Below are 16,493 nucleotides of genomic sequence, written 5' to 3'. Positions count from 1 at the left end.
CACCCCACACCCATCCTTCCCCCTCCATTTTTTCCCAGAGCTCTCTCAGTTCATTTGAAAAGCAAATGTTATGTAATTGTATTTAATAGTTGCATGCCTACCAAAAAACTATTCAGTATAAATGGACAGCAGAAAACAATTGAATTGGGAATACCTGTTTAATGGTATAACAGTGTCTTAACTAGCTGAAGAGAAACCAGATTTACTTTAAAAACAAACAAAGAAGTTCAAATCTTCATCTTTCTTATCAGATTTTCCAAACGATGCTCTTGATCTGGTTTTAAACAATCTAATAGAGCGCAAAAACAATTTTTTTTCTTTTAACAAAGGGATTTTCGGAAGCCCTTTTTGTCATTAATTTTAAAAGACTTCTAAAATCCCTGCTATTTTTTACAAGTACAGAAAGGACATATATTGCTTGAATCCTTATGTTTAAATCCTGTTGGTGTCTCTGTCTTTCTGCAGGTTTGAGTGCTGCAAAGCTGTTGAAAGCCAGTGGGCTCGATCCTGTAGTGTTGGAAGCCAGGGACCGGGTTGGTGGTCGTACCTTCACTGTGCAAGTAAGGCAATACTACTGTAGGAGCTGCTCATATAAGAGACAATCAGTAACAGTAATATTTACAGCCATTACTTTACAGCCATTTCAATTTTACAACCAAGATGGTGTATCTACTGCTTTTAATGGGCATACAAAAAAATTTGACATTTACATTCAAGTCATTTATGAGCGTAGAAGTACAAGTATAGATCATTTAGACTTTTCAGAAATATCTGTGACATTTCTTTCTTTCTTATTTGTCATGATCTAATTGCGAGTATGTGTCTTTTAGAATAAGGAGGCAAAGTGGGTTGATCTAGGCGGTGCATACATTGGACCGACACAGAACCGCATCCTCCGTCTGGCCAAAGAGTACGGCATAAAGACCTACAAAGTCAATGAGCAGGAGAACTTGGTGCATTATGTTAATGTGAGTGTCTTTTTTTTTTTTTTTGATTGCAGATAATTTTCTACTCCGAGCTTTCGTGGTTTATGTCATGTCTGTTTAGTCAATGACAGATCATGACATGTTCCAAATGTATTCTTCACTTTAAGTGATGGCGTAAATGGAGTAAATGATGACAGTTTTCAAAAGATGATGCAACATATCTTGAGTCTGACCCATTATCCAATAAAAAGGAAATCCAAGTCTCTGCTACTTTTCTGGCATCACTCTGTAGGCATGGCAACAAGGATCAACATTTTTCAATTGTCACTTGTTGCCGCTGGCACTTTTCCTGTCAGCTTGACTTGTTTATATTTACTGATCAAGGTTGCAGCTTTAATAGATTGAACTAGAAAATTTGCATTTCCTGCGAAAATGCTGTGTGAATGCCTCGTAGTGGAATCTGAAAACAGCAGAAGGAGAACAATCTGCTGACAAGAGCTGAAGAAGCTGAAGTTTGTTCTGAAAACAGCTGATGAATCTGAAATTTGTGCAGAAAAGAGGTGAAAAACTGAAAATCCTGCTGAGAAATTCTTCTGAAAGAGCAGAAAAGGCTGAAATTTTTCAGCTACTCATTGAGCCAAACTGGTTGTCACATAACTGAAAAAAGCTGAAAAAGCTGATAATTCTGATAAAAACAGAAGAAGAGGCTGAGATTTGTGCTGATAAGAGGTGAAAACGCTGAACTTTGTGCTGAAAAGAGGCAGAACAACCTGGTTCTGCTCAATTTCAGTCCACCAATCAGAGGTACTGCTTTTGTCTGCTTCATCAGGCTGTGTACTTGTATGTATTTCTGCCATGGAGCGTTAACAAGAATCTGAGGTCCATATTAGAAAAGCTGCCAAAACCATAAAACTTTGCACAATTGTAATAAATTAGCAATATAATTACTGGTCTGTGATAGTGTATTAATTTGTAGTGAAAAAAAAAATGTTGAACAAGGTGGGATTGAACCCACGACCTTTGAGCTGCAGACCTGTGTCATTACCAATTGCGCCACCTGGAAAGGGGGCGGGTGCCTGATAAACAGAGAGATGAGCAGTCAGAATTAGATCGCGGTGAGAGGCGAAAAACGCCGTTTTTTGGAGTTACAAAACGTCGTGTAACTCAAAAACTAGGTGGGATAGAAGCACCCCTCAAACAAACGTAATTCATTGCTCAACGGTAAGATGACTGTAAAAGCTGCTTCGACCGTGAGTGTCAGCAGTGTCTGAAGATGAATTGGCACAAGCCTCATGTCTTAACTTTGCTTTGTTAAGGAGATATGACGATTTGAAAATGCCTCTCATTAGAGAATTCCAGCGCTGATTTTGAACAAAGTCCCCATTGACTTTCTATGGAGAGCTTTCAGACTTTGTGATGCTCTGAGGTGATTTGATAAAAATCTGTAACTTCCACAACAGTGATAGTGACATTTTCTGAAAGCCAGCAAAAATCCCCACGTTTTCATGTATAATTTGTGGAGGTTGAGTGGAAATTGAGTGAGTAGCAAGAAGTTGTTCGGACATGAAGAGAAAGTTCAGAAAAGCCCAGTGTCCACTGTGAGTTAATTGCATAGCAACCATAACAACACATGTATTTTCTGAAAAATCACAAAGCTGCAACTGAAAACTTAGAGGCATTAAATTAAAACGGTAGAAGATATGAAAAAGCTGAATCATACAGGAATAGCCCAATAATTTGAGAACGTTTTAAAGTTTGAATGGAGTTTCTACGTGAAAGTATGAGGATGTAGTTAAGTTTCAAAAATGAGCAAGTTTTACCAGAATTGCGGAAGTTTTCCATTCATTTCAATGGGACAAATTAAAGGAAAAAAGCTTAATATTTTAAAAAGTATAATAGCAAAAAATACCAAAAGTCATAGCGATCATTAGCAGAAATAGCAGAATAGTTTGAAATTTGAACGGTGAAAATCGGCTGAAAATTGTGGAAGTAGTTAAGTGCCAAAAAACGTATGGAAGCAACTAGTTAATGATCTCAAAACTGGGACCAGTCACCAAGAACACCAATGGTAACACACTGGTTGTAACACACTCTCCAGACCTCAGTCCTGTAGAAAATCTGCTGTGGGCGGCTTTAAAACCTAAAGCATTTAGAGATTTTCTGTAAAGAGGAGTGGGCCAAAATCCCTCCTGAGATATGTGCAAATCTAATGACCAACTACAAGAAATATCTTTTAGTTTTAGTTTTAGTTATAGTTTTTTTGGACAGTAGTTTCAGGGAAAAAATGAAATATCTGGAAATGCTGGAAATGCCATCACCGTCACCCTGGCGCTGAGCCATCTGGCTAACAGGAAGAGCTACATGAGGATGCCCTTCGTGGACTACAGCTCAACATTCAACTCTATAATCCCAGACATCCTTATCACCAAACCGGACCACCTTCAAATGCCCCCTTCCCTCCTGTTCCTAGGTTAAAGGTTGGTAAACACCCTGGTAAAAAAGGCCCAACAGCGGCTGCATTTCCTCCATGTCTGGAGGAAGAAAAACCTGGACTAGAAGCTACTGCTGGGCTTTTACCGCTCCTCAGTGGAGAGCATGCTCTCCTACTGTCTGGTTGTCTGGTACACAAGGCCCACAACTAAGAACAGAAAGACTGTGCAGAGGGTAATTAATACTGCCAAAATAAATGGCTGTCCTCTGCCACACCTGGAGGCTATCGCCAGATTCTCCTGTCTCAGTTAAACCAGGGCCATCACAGGTGACCCCGCCCACCTCCTGTTTGACTCGCCAGACTCACTTAACAGCTTCTTCCCCTGGGCCAATTGGACTGTTAACAAACACTACACCACCAAAACCCCACTCCTGCCCACCCAGCCACTAATCTGAGCCATGGTCTGAGTAACCCTCATCACTCAGGCCACTCACACACAGACTTTACAACTTTTAATCTAATGTATGTCTTTCGTCTCTTGTTTTGTATATGTTAGTCTTGATTTTGTATATTTCTCATGTTTTTTATTTATTCCTGCTGTCTTACAATTTAAATTTTATTTCTGCACAATTTGCATGGGGCACCCACAATTTTGTTGTACATGTACAATGACAATACGGGACTTTTCTATTCTATTCTGGCTGCATTTTCAGCCCATAAGTTCAAAGTTGAATCACTATTGTCCATATATCTCCCCATATCTCCCCTATATATCTTTCCAGGTTACTTAAAGAAGACTAAGGTAATATTAAAAAGAAAACCAAATGTTCCTGTGGTTTCCTATATGTCTACAGAACAGCCACCACTCCTCCTTTCTCTAGCATTAGTGACTGGAGATGTTAATCTTTGCCAGAGGGATTTTAGTAATGCAGTTTCTCTTTTCTGAGTGGTTGGAAGGCAAACAAAGAGGAAAGGAAGAAAGAGACACTCAGGCTATATTTCTTTGTTCTTGTTATTCTGTGCTCAATATCTCATTAGTGAGGCCGCACCACTGTCCTTAACAGAGTTGTGTTCTTCTACCTGATTTAATTTTCCATTGCTACGATGTCCCCTGGTGAAACTACCCCTATTGTAAATCACTGGGCTGAGTAACGTGGCTGGGAGCTTTCTCTGTGTGTGTGGATGGAGAGTGCCTATCTTGGCTATCTTCAGTCACTGAATTATAACTTCAAAGCCAGTCCTATAGATTATTATTACTTTTGCCCTCTAGGTGTGTGCACAACAAAATGCACATATGAAACACTATAATATACCCCCCCCAACACACACTCACACACACAGTAAAACATATGGTATTAACAGATTACCAGATTAACACATACCGTGACCATGTATAGTACATAACACTCCACATAGATTTCTTTACCTTTCTGCACTCATTCCTGGCCGAAGAATTGTAAAAGAATTGTAAAATATTATTATTTCTATTATATTAGCAAAAAATATTTACTGATAGCTGACGGTGACGAGTGTTCAATGGTTCTTTCTGTTTTTTTAAAAGAACCATTACTTTAGCAAAAGAGACAATAAACCACTATGAAAACACCTCATTACATGTATAACTGCATTAATGATTGAAATTGTGGATAAATCATCAAAAGTAAATAAATAAGTAAAGTAAAAGTAATTATTCTACAAAAAATGTTCCTTCTCAGTGTTTTGTGGACCAAAACTAATTGTGGAAATGTTTAAGACTAAGCTCATTTCAAACTCATTTAAAGCTTTTACTCTGTTTAATCTACAGTAATGCATGACATTCTACAAAACCACAGAAACATAGGCCTACATTTGATCTTTTAAAAAGAATATTAAAATATATCAATAATAAAAGATCAGTTGAATTTAAGACTTAAATAGCGTGTGACACAGTACATATCCACAGCTGGGATTAAAAATAATGAAAAATAGAGAGGTGTGTTGGCAAAACACTTGTTAAACTTTCTAGTGATTTGTCAGACATGCTAATCTGAAAGTGCTGCTTGCTTCTGTTTCCTTAAAACAGAATTGATCAACTCTTTTTTTGCTAATGTAAATGAGTTATTGACAACTTTTGGTACTTACAACTTATTGACATTTTTTCACACTGTACACCTTCTTCTCTGTGCGACACCCTTTTGCAATGAAAAATCACAGAAGCTTGTCTTTTCGCTAATGCTAATTTGTTTTCACACAAAGCACAGCTTGAAACTGATCTCCGAGCAGTGAAACAGGAGCTAGCAGCAGTTTGCCTCGCATGCTGGTCTCCCACTAGTCTCCCACTAAATATCAGACATTTATCCACATTACACACAGGAAATGTACTACGTTTTCCAATGCAAGCAGTTTCCAAGGCAAACAGAACTTCCAGCGACAAGCTGGAATGACAGAACACTGTTTGAGAAAGGATTGCTTTCACCTTGGCACATTTTAATTGATGCCAGTTTTTAGATTTGACTTGGAAAGCACTGCTTGCCTTGCTTTTCCAATTCTAGCCTTAAAGTGAATTTTATGGTATGCCAGATATGCCATGCTTCCATCCTCTAACAGAGAGAGGTCACCAGAGAAATGCTCTCACCAGAACCTGCACTCGGTTCATGTGTTGCTACACTATGCAGAGCTCACTGAAGGTGCAGATTTAAACACCACCAGTAAGTGTTCATTTGCAGGATTAGTGTATACTGGAGTGGCAGCTGATTATATTGCTCTAGTATTTATTTGTCAGAAAGTACTGGTTATTTTTAAAGGAGCCTCTGTAAACATTTGTTCTTGCAAAGTTGCACAGCTGCTGCTAAACAATACAGTCTGTGCAGAACAATACTCTAGATCTCATTTTGCTGCTGTACAAAAAAACCACCCTGTGTTTTCCTTGTTGAATTTGAAGCATCCAGGCACAGGAAAAGACGAGAGGTCTTCTGTGCTATGATCACTTAATGGGTAACATATTGATCAAGAACACTGTGTGCTCTCTGTGCTTTATTTAGAGACTGATCGACACGAAGCGTGGTTTCGTGATCTTCAGTCTGCTGGTCATCTCACCACCCTGTCCCTAGCACTGATGTATTATTGACTTAACCTACTTACAGCAGCGCTGTGAAATATCACCAGCATGAGACAGACAGCAGTTAGAAAACACATTTCTCTATTTCTGCTGTTGTGACATGTTATGTGAACCCTAAATTAATTCATACTGGTGTATGGGAGCTCCCATGTGACTGTGTCTCCCTAGCTACTATCTCTGTAAGATCCACTCAAAGACTCAGACTCACACACGCCACTCGTAGCTTCCTGGCTGGTTTCCATGGCAGCATGCCTCATCAAAAGTAGCTCCCGCCTATCACTGTCAGGCAGTGTGTGTGTGTGCTCTGTGTGTGCACATGTTTGGGCTTTTGTGCATGCATATTCTAGTGTTACTGCTCTCACAGCTTACACTGATATACACAAACTGATACATTGATATACACACTCACACACCAACAAGTGTTACAGTGGTCCAAGATGGAAGTTAAGAGTCTTGCTCCTTCTCTAGGCCCATTTTTGCATCTACTCGTAGCTGTAACTAATGCCTTTTTAAAGCGCTAAAAATGGGTTGGGATACTCACATTATTTCCCTTTTACCAGCTGGTGGACAGCTTATCATTAAGCTGTGAGGGAAGTGGCTCCTATTGCTTTGGCTACTCTGTTATGGGTGTGGCGAAAAGACTCAAATTAAAGACTCTCAAGGCAGAACTTATTAAACAGAAAAAAACAACCTGTATTAAGGTGAAGTAAAGGAAGCCTGTCTGAAATCCAGAAAAGAGAATAATCAGAATCTGAAATTTGACAAAACACTCGAGGCATCAAACACTAGAGGAATACAAACAGGAACAGAGACTTGAGACACAGACAGTCTGACAAAGGACAAAGAGAACAGTATAACAATAGATATATATATATATACACAAAAGGAAATGAAGGTTTTGAACAGATCTTAGAATGCTATAACAATCACAGTGACAAGCAAACTCAAAACTCTAGTAGCTATTCAAATGGGGCCTTTCAGAGAAAATGTCAAGGTTTTGGAAACCATTAGATAATGTAAAACTGTTTGCATTTAATATTGGCCACTCGCATAATGAATGCCCTGCAAGACAGAAATCCAAGAAATCTTTAGACTGACTTCAGAGGTGGTGTTTAGATATCATTTGATATCTGGGAACCAATCCTTGCATCGGCAGTTCACAGCAATCAGTCTTTATTACTTATATTTTTATCGTGTGTGTGTGTTAGTGTTTTACTACACCTTTTTGTTTGTCAGTAGCTTTGAATTACAAAAGAAGCAATTCAGGAGAATAAACTCATAGTTTCATATGATGACACAAGTCTTTAAGACTTTATATGAACAGTAAGCAGTGATCTAACCCATTTGACACACTCTACATTTCTTCACAGAACAAAAGCTAGAGTAATTGTAAACCAGCATGTGTCCCACGCTTTGTGTAATTACAGCTAGCTTTCAAGCAAGCCATGTAGCTAATCAGCTTTTCTATGGCAGATTGTAATCCAAAAGGCCAGTACTGCTTTCCCTTATCAGCAAACCACTGCCTAACAGGCAAATGCAGCTCTCAGCACTGGATTCATTAATGAGGGATCACTATCAGAGACGGGGAAACAGACTTTGATTAAATACTGCGCTTGCTTATCAGAGATTGAGAAAGAGTGTGGGATTGTCCCTTGGATCCTGCAGCACTTTGGATGCTGTGCATGTTTGCACGTTCATAGGACCAGTGAGGGAAACGGCCGTACCAGCTGTATCTGTTTAGCTTACTTTTAGAAAATGCTAAGTGCTGCACATTCACTAAGAGGCCACCAGTTTGTGAGAGCTGGCAAAAAGCAGAGGGAACAGCCATCTGATACACCAGTTTGTCATTTTTAGACACAGTTTGACATATTCAGATATATTATTTGAAGTTGCATTATTTTGCAACCAAATTAAATCTGTTTTTCTGATGTTTTTCTGATGTTTTTTGGCAAATATGAGACGAGCCTTTATGTTCTTTTTGGTCAACAGTGGGTTTTGCCATGAAACTCTCCCATCGAGACCAATTTTTGCCTTACGTAGTTCTTATTGGTAAATTATAAACACCTTAACTGAGGCAGGTGAGGCCTGCAGTTCTTGAGATGTTGTTCTGGGTGCTTTTGTGACCTCCTGGATGAGTCATTGATGCACTCTTGGAGTAATTTTGGTAGGCTGGCCACTCCTGGGAAGTTTTCTCAATTTTTGAATAATAGCTCTCCACTTGGTTCAGTCTTAGAAATGGTTTTCCAGACTGATAGATGTCAGTGGCTTTGTCTTTCAGCTGTTTTTTGAGTTTCTATAGATCAAGGCATGACATGTTGCTTAGCTTACTTCACTTTGTCAGACAGGTTATATTTAAGTGATTTCTGGATTCAGCAGTTATCAGACCTGAGTGTCGCTAGTTGAAACTGAACTTTTCAAAGTTCAGCTTTCCAAAAAATGTGGTTGATCAAAGTAAATTCACGATTTAACAAGGGAGGGCAACTACTACTACTACTTTTTCAAATAGAACATGGTAGGTTTGTATAGCTTTTTTCCCTTAATAAATGAAATGATTAGTTAATCTAATCATTTAATAATTTATTACATTTTAAAACTAAATGTAGTTTAAAAAATAAGAAATCAAGAAGAGCAAACATTTTTCCCAGTACTGTATATTACGTTAGGCAATAAAATACTTATTGATAATAGATGTTTGTTAAGAAGTCAGATAAGAGTGTACAATGTAATTTGGATAAAAGGCTAAGGGCAGTGATTAGCGATTTCTGAGATTCAGTGAAATCTTTATCTTTAGATGGTTGTCATAAAATCCTCCTACTCTGCAGTACAGTCACCTTTGTCTTCAAGCAGTCTTCGTTTGGTCCTCTGATTGAGGACACTTCCCTGCTCGCTGATGTGGAAACAGATGTTGCCATACTTCGTCTCCCCCTCCTCTTCTCTCCTCCCTCTGTATTCTCTTGGCCGTGGTCACCATGGAGACAGACCTGTTGATCTGTGCACAGAAGCAGATACAGTATGCTGCTGTGAGACACATCATCATCATCCCTCTCTGTCTATCACTGACTTCTGTGTAGCAGTGAAAAACAGACAGTGAATACTAAAAAACAAAGGTGCTGTCACCTTGCAGTGATGCACACACACACACACACACACACACACACACACACACACACACACACATATACATATACATATATATATATATATATATATCACATTTTAACAACAAACAAACAAACAGGTGATCATTTTATTTCAGTAAATGGCAAAATCTAGTAATATCACAGATGATTGTGGAGCTGCTTTTACATGTTTTAAGCAGTGAAAGTGACACAACACTTTGCTGTGCTATTTTTATTCAACAGAAGTCTTCTGTTTCATTGTTTTCGAGGAGTCTGATCTTGTCATTGTTTTTGTTGATTTAAGGAGAAATGTGTGAGCTTATTATTGATCTATGGTTCTTAAAGTATGTTCGATTATTTTCTGTGGCTCTCAGAATTTGTTGATACAGAATTTGCCATGCCGTGGGACAGTATGAGAACAATTTGCCTTTCTTTTTTTCTTAATTTTGTGCATTTTTCCTTTGCAACCGTCCATCAAAATTTCAGAAGCCCTGCTATAGATAATATAATTTAAAGTCTTATTTCTTATAATTACCCCTTAGAGAACACTTTATTGTGCTGACCCATGTACTTTTTTATGCTAATCTAACAGATTTATTTTTTCTTAGCATAATCATAGTTTTTGGTGATGCCACTACAGTTGAGTCTTGTAGTTTAAGAGGTTACACAGTTTCTGTAATATTTATGCATTAACAATGATTTTCAATAATACTGAGAGAGTTTTGCAAGGAGAAAAAAAGGAAATATTGCTACAAATTTGACATTAGACTAGCTCAGTAACTGATTTACCTTTAACCATGACAAGAAGATTTTAGAGCTACTGCTGGACAGTCACAGCTGCATTGTTGGGCAATGAAATGAACAACTAAACACCTTTGATATTTGTTTTGTTATTTTCCTTTGGCTCTATTACAGTGGTATCACATTACACAACACAATAAGTTAAGAGAATGTAAATAATAGGAGCCATTATTAGTTCAATACAGCTGCAGACAGCTGAAGTGTCTCTGGGCTAGCAGCTCTGTGAGGCTGAGGGCATTTCCACAAACAGTTTGTGTTTAATGGGGCTTGAAATAAATGTCCTTGTCAAGCTAAATGCCGTATTACGAAAGAGATTATTTCAGGTTACATCAACACGTAGCTAAGAGACCATCGCTAGAAAGCAACAAAAATTCATCTCTAGTTATAATTGTGTTGTGGAAACCAAAACACAATTAAGTGACCTTGATAGTTTTGAAACCACTGCATCTACCCCTGACTGTCACCTCTGTATTTGTATGTCTTTGTATGTGATTGAGAAATGCAGCAATAAACTAGACCAGGCATAAAAACTATGGCTTTGGATTATGGATACTCTTATCACATTTAATGATTCAGTATCTTTGATTCAGTTGTAAACATTGCACAAGCTATTACTCCACTTTCCCCACCACTCTTCAAACTGCTTTCACAGTCAGTTAGAGGTCGACTGAAACAAATCTTTAATGGCAAATGGTGAGATGTTGTTCTTTAAATGCTGCCATCATTAACCATTACTTATAAAAGCTGTGCTTATTTGATGATTGAAGAATATTGTTTTGATGACGATGGCCGCAATCATGTGTCCAACAGGGAAAGTCTTACCCATTCAACGGTTCCTTCCCTCCCATGTGGAACCCCATCACTTTGATGGACTTCAACAACCTCTTTAGAACAATGGATAAGATGGGCGAGGAGGTAAAGCAGTTCTCACTATTAATGAGTATTCTTATTAATACACATTATAGTTTGGTTTACTGGACAGCTTGAAACCTGCTACATGCCTGACTCATGTTGAACATCGTCCTGCATTTCAGATTCCCAGAGAGGCTCCCTGGAGAGCTCCCCATGCTGAGGAGTGGGACAAGATGACCATGCAGGAACTCTTTGAAAAACTCTGCTGGACCAGGTAACATGTTCAAAATGTTTCCCCTTTGTGCAGAGAATAGGTGTAGCTATTCATCCTGTTATCTCTAAACGTTTATATCCAGGGTAAAGTTGTATTGCTAAATCATGTGACATTTCAATTCAATTCAATTCAGTTTTATTTATATAGCACCAAATCACAGCAACAGTCGCCTCAAGGTGCTTTATATTATAAGGTAGACCCTACAATAATACATTCAGACTCAAATGTTGAAGGTGGTCTCTTACAAAAGCTTTATTTCTCTTACAAAAGTTATATTTATTGTTTTATTTTCTAATACCTGAAATCAGTCAGCGAGCTAGGTTATAAGCTAATGGTAGCAAGCTCAGTTAGCAAGGTATCTCATAGAGTGCATGAATGCAGCATTCTGCACAATTCCACTCACCAGAGCTGGAAGTAAAATTAACCAAAGAGCACATCATGCTATTTCCAATAAAATGATGTAAAAGGCTCCAACACCACAGTCACAGTTAAGAGGTCCAGTTCAGTGACTCAAACTTGCAGAGGTGGAAATGGTTACAGTTACCTGTGTCAGCACTAATGAGAATAATAATCCCCCCCATCCCTGCAAAAACTTTGAAGACTCATGCTGAAGGTTGTAGCTATTTCATAGAGGTTTTTGGTGGAGAAACTTCCATATATGATGCGCTGTGAGTGAGAATGTTTTTGATAATCTAATTACTGTGTAAATTTAAAATATGCAGCTTATAAAAAGTGAATTACATTTTTGTAACAGCATAGAAACAACAGTTCTGCACTGATTAAATGATTGTAGTGCTCCAGTGTTTGGATTACTACTCAAATGTACATTACATGCAAGTCTCTGCTGGAAAAGTAGGATAAGCAAACAGAAATCCCTGACGTGGTGATTTATTTGTGCTTTGTTCACACTCTTACAGAATATAAAGAATGTGATCGGGGTACATGCAGTATTTAAAGACTTCTTACCTTCCATGTAATTCCTCCCAGAACTGCTCGTCGCTTTGCCACACTGTTTGTCAATGTGAACGTGACCTCTGAACCCCACGAGGTGTCGGCTCTCTGGTTCCTCTGGTATGTCAAACAGTGCGGAGGAATAATGAGGATCTTCTCCACCACTAATGGAGGACAGGTATGTCTACACAAAATTATACCTACTGGTTCAGAACAACAGACTGAAACGAATGATTTTTTTATATATATATGTCAGCAAACAGAATACTCTCTCACCTTTCCATTAATGCACTACAAAAAAGTACAGGCAGCGTAATGGGGGCATGCCAAGAAGTGGACTTGCGTTCTTTGCCTCTCACACAGATTCATTCAGTGATTCAAAGGAGCAGTGTGAACATCAGAGGGAGATCCCTCACAGCCCAGTCTCCTAAGTCTGCCCTGAATAAGATGCTGTCCACACAAAAGATGTTTTCTTGGAATACTCAGGGCATCTTTTCTGCTGCCGTTCCTCAAGCTGAGGGGCCTTGTTGCCATAGCCACTCAGGCTTTGGTAAACAAATGACAAATAGTAGTGCAGTTGGCTCTGTGGCCCCTTCCTGTTTGCTTCACATTTAAAGCTTGCACGCCTTGTGATTGGTGCATATATAGGGGTGTTTGAAGTATTTACACATAGTCATCTTAAACATATGGATATGCAATTGGTATGCATTGCTTCCAGTGCAGCTCTCCTGCAAAACTGCAGAACTTGTCTTTAATCAAACAAGACAAGCACAGGCTCACCTCGTTTCACCGCCCGGGACTGATTTAGGTTTAGCTCGTGCTTTCACACCGACTGCTCAACAAATTCATCCAAATGCCACAGAGGAATGCACACAATGTGTTTCTGGTCAGGGATGAGAGAGATGTTGACACTAACCACATGGAAAAGGTCAGCACTGATTTAGTTTTGTATATCGGAGCTTTGACAGCCCAAACCTCTCTCCGCCTCCTCACTATCATCTTCATCATTCAACATTTGCTGGCCTGGCTTTATGAACGTGTTTCTTTTGAATTAAGATGCAGAAATTTGTAGTGAAGGAAATGAAGGTGGACTGAGGATAACCGGTGCGTAACACCAGGATAAATCAGGGGATTTTATCGGCTTCATTCCAAAATGGGAGTTTATTAGCCATCCTTAGGGGTACCCAGAGGGGGATCAGAGTCACTTCCACCCAATATAAATAGAAACCAGTGTTGCTGCATCTGCTCTCCCTGTTGGTGGTCACTGAACTCTGCTCTCTTTGTGTCTCAAGGAGAGGAAGTTTGTAGGGGGTGCGAATCAGGTGAGTCAGTGCATGGCGAGGGAGCTGGGAGACCGAGTGAAGCTGCAGTCTCCAGTCTACAGGATCGACCAGACCGGAGACGTGGTCGTGGTGGAGACCGTGGACAAGCAGACCTACAAGGTGAGTTGAGTATATCACCAGCATTTCCTTTGAAGCACTATTCTTTAAGGACACTTTTTATGTCTTTCCTTACATATTCTGCTATAGTCAGGAATATAATATCGAGCTGAAAGCGAGCATTTAAAGTCCATTCTAGTAAATATTTGAGGAGCTCGATTAATGTTTATTGATAGTATCTAGCACCAAATAATCTCGAAGGTTACAACAAGATGGAGAGAAACCTAAGTATTCCACCTTTGAGCAGAACTTGGCGACAGTGAGGATAAAGTAAAGAGAGGAAAATAGAAGAAAGGCGCTCAGGGCATCTCTGACCAAGGAACAGTTTCCACTTTGCCTCAGTCTGTTTAAAATGAGCTTTGGCCCAGAAATGATGGCGATGTTTCACCATCATCATGTTCACATGATAGAGCTTTAACCTGAATTTGTGAACAGTACAGTGTTCATAGACAATGATTTCCAGAAGTGTTCCCGAGCCTTCCCAGTGATTTCATGAGAATCATGCCTGCTTTTAGTTCAGTGATGCAGCAGGGCCCAAAGATCATGGGCATCCATTATTGATTGTCAGCCTTATCCTTTGCACACAGAAATTCCTCCAGATTCTTGGAATGTTTTGATGATATTATGTCTTTTCAGTTTTATGTTGAGGAACATTTTTCTGAAATTAATCCACAATTTGTAGACACAGTTTTGGATTTTTTTTTTTTGCAGAGCATCTCTGAGATGCTCTTTTTATAGCTGGTCATGTCACTTTGCGACATGTCACTGCCATCAAATTCAAAGTGAGCTTTTTGTTTCTGTAAATGGTAATAGTAATTTTCTAATATTTTTCTGCGTATGTGAATAAAAGATGGCTTTCTGAGATCGGCAAGTCACTGCATTCTGTTTTCATTTACAGTTTACACAGTGTCACAACTTTTCTGAAACTGGGTTTGTAGACACAATTGATTAGTTCAGTCCAGTGGTTCCCAACCTTCAAATAGCCACAGGAAACAAATAGTCAGAATGACTTTGCTTATATGGATAAATCACCATTAAGAATCTAATAATATAATGAATAATGACGCTACTCTTATGTTTCAGTAGATTCTGAATGCAGGACTTTCATTTTAAAGTGCCTGGTACTGCAGCCATGTTTCAAATAACTGTTATAGTGTTTGTTTGATTTTTTTATGTATTAGGAAATGAAACAGATGCTATATTTATACACTAGATAATGTGAGATAATGCAGTCTTTATATGAAACATCCATGTATCTGTAAAACAGTAACTGCTTCACAGTGTTACTCACAAACTTCACTGGCCTGCTGCTGTTTGGCTGCCATCTACTGGCTGCTTGGAAACCTGCTGCCACATGTTCTTCATGCAAGGCAACAACTCCACAACAAGCAGTTTATATCATCAGGTTTTGGCATGAAGTGGAAAAAAGCAGTTAAAATGTACATGATCTGTGCAACTCAATTGTTATCATTTATGGTCAGATGGTCCATCACAATGAATTATGAGAAGGCATTTTCTCCTCTCCTTTCATAAAGGATAGTCCAGCGTATCCTATATTAAGGAAGTATTGAAGCTCCTTTCCTTAGTATTTGGAGAACTGGAACAGCTCTTACTATGGCTGATGATTGCTATGCAGATACTTCTGGGTCACATCTATTAGTTAGAAACGGACTATTGGAACGCACTCTGTACTGTCTCTGTCTCTGTGTTAGGCCAAGTATGTGATCGTGGCCACACCACCTGCTCTGAATCTGAAGATGCACTTCAACCCTGAGCTGCCCCCGCTGAGGAACCAGCTGATCAACCGTGTTCCCATGGGCTCTGTCATAAAGTGCATGGTCTATTACAGAGAGAACTTCTGGAGGAAAAAGGGTATGCAGGAAGTGAAAACAAAGAGAGAGCGAATGCTGTTCAAGATGATGCCATTTCTAACGTTTTATTGTGTCACCAGGTTACTGCGGCAGCATGGTGATAGAGGAGGAGGGCGCTCCCATCGGCCTCACCCTGGATGACACAAAGCCTGATGGGACTGTACCTTGTATTATGGGGTTGGTACAGAGCTTCAAACAGTTCTCTGTAATTGTGTATATTTTGTATTATGCTTCCATATTGTACACCACATCGCCAAAAGTATTTACCTGCTGCAGGACAGCTTTCAGACCGGAGTTATAACTATGAACATGTGGTCTCATCTATCCTCCTTAGACCAGTCAGTGACCCCCTGGTAACCACCTGTCAGTAGGGAAAATGTGTATTTGTCCATGATTGTTTGGCAAGTTGTTGCTGGAGGTTGCCAAATAGCGCTAAGTGATATCAGCAGTCCCAAAGAAGTATACAATGCTGCACCATGATGCATGCTTTAGACACCATTAGGTTGGAATACACATTTTTTTTCACTAGCAACCTGTGATTATCAGAGGGTTACTGATTGGCCTGTAGGCCTGTGTCAGCTTTACCATCTGACTCTGACCTAGTATTCTAGCATGAGATCCTACAAGAATTTCCACACTGTGTAGGACTTGTGCTTAAATGGAGCTAAACACAAGTGATAAAGTCATCCAACCATCCACACATCTGGTCATGTAGTGACACTGGCCCTTGAG

General features: G+C 39.3%; 1 protein-coding gene across 1 annotated transcript in view; it reads left to right on the top strand.

Annotated features, from left to right (window-relative positions):
* The window catches only part of LOC116324645 (amine oxidase [flavin-containing]-like), a 90,353-nt gene that overhangs the window by 16,950 nt on the left and 56,910 nt on the right, over positions 1-16,493 (top strand). The window contains exons 2-3 of the mRNA XM_039599835.1: positions 466-560; positions 831-968. Of these exons, the coding sequence (XP_039455769.1) occupies positions 466-560; positions 831-968 (233 nt within the window). The remainder of the gene's footprint in view (positions 1-465; positions 561-830; positions 969-16,493) is intronic.

This window comes from Oreochromis aureus, linkage group 16, assembly GCF_013358895.1.
Source record: "Oreochromis aureus strain Israel breed Guangdong linkage group 16, ZZ_aureus, whole genome shotgun sequence".
Lineage (NCBI taxonomy): Eukaryota > Metazoa > Chordata > Actinopteri > Cichliformes > Cichlidae > Oreochromis > Oreochromis aureus.
Note: the sequence above shows the minus strand (reverse complement) of the source record. Positions and strands in the feature narration are given on the sequence as shown.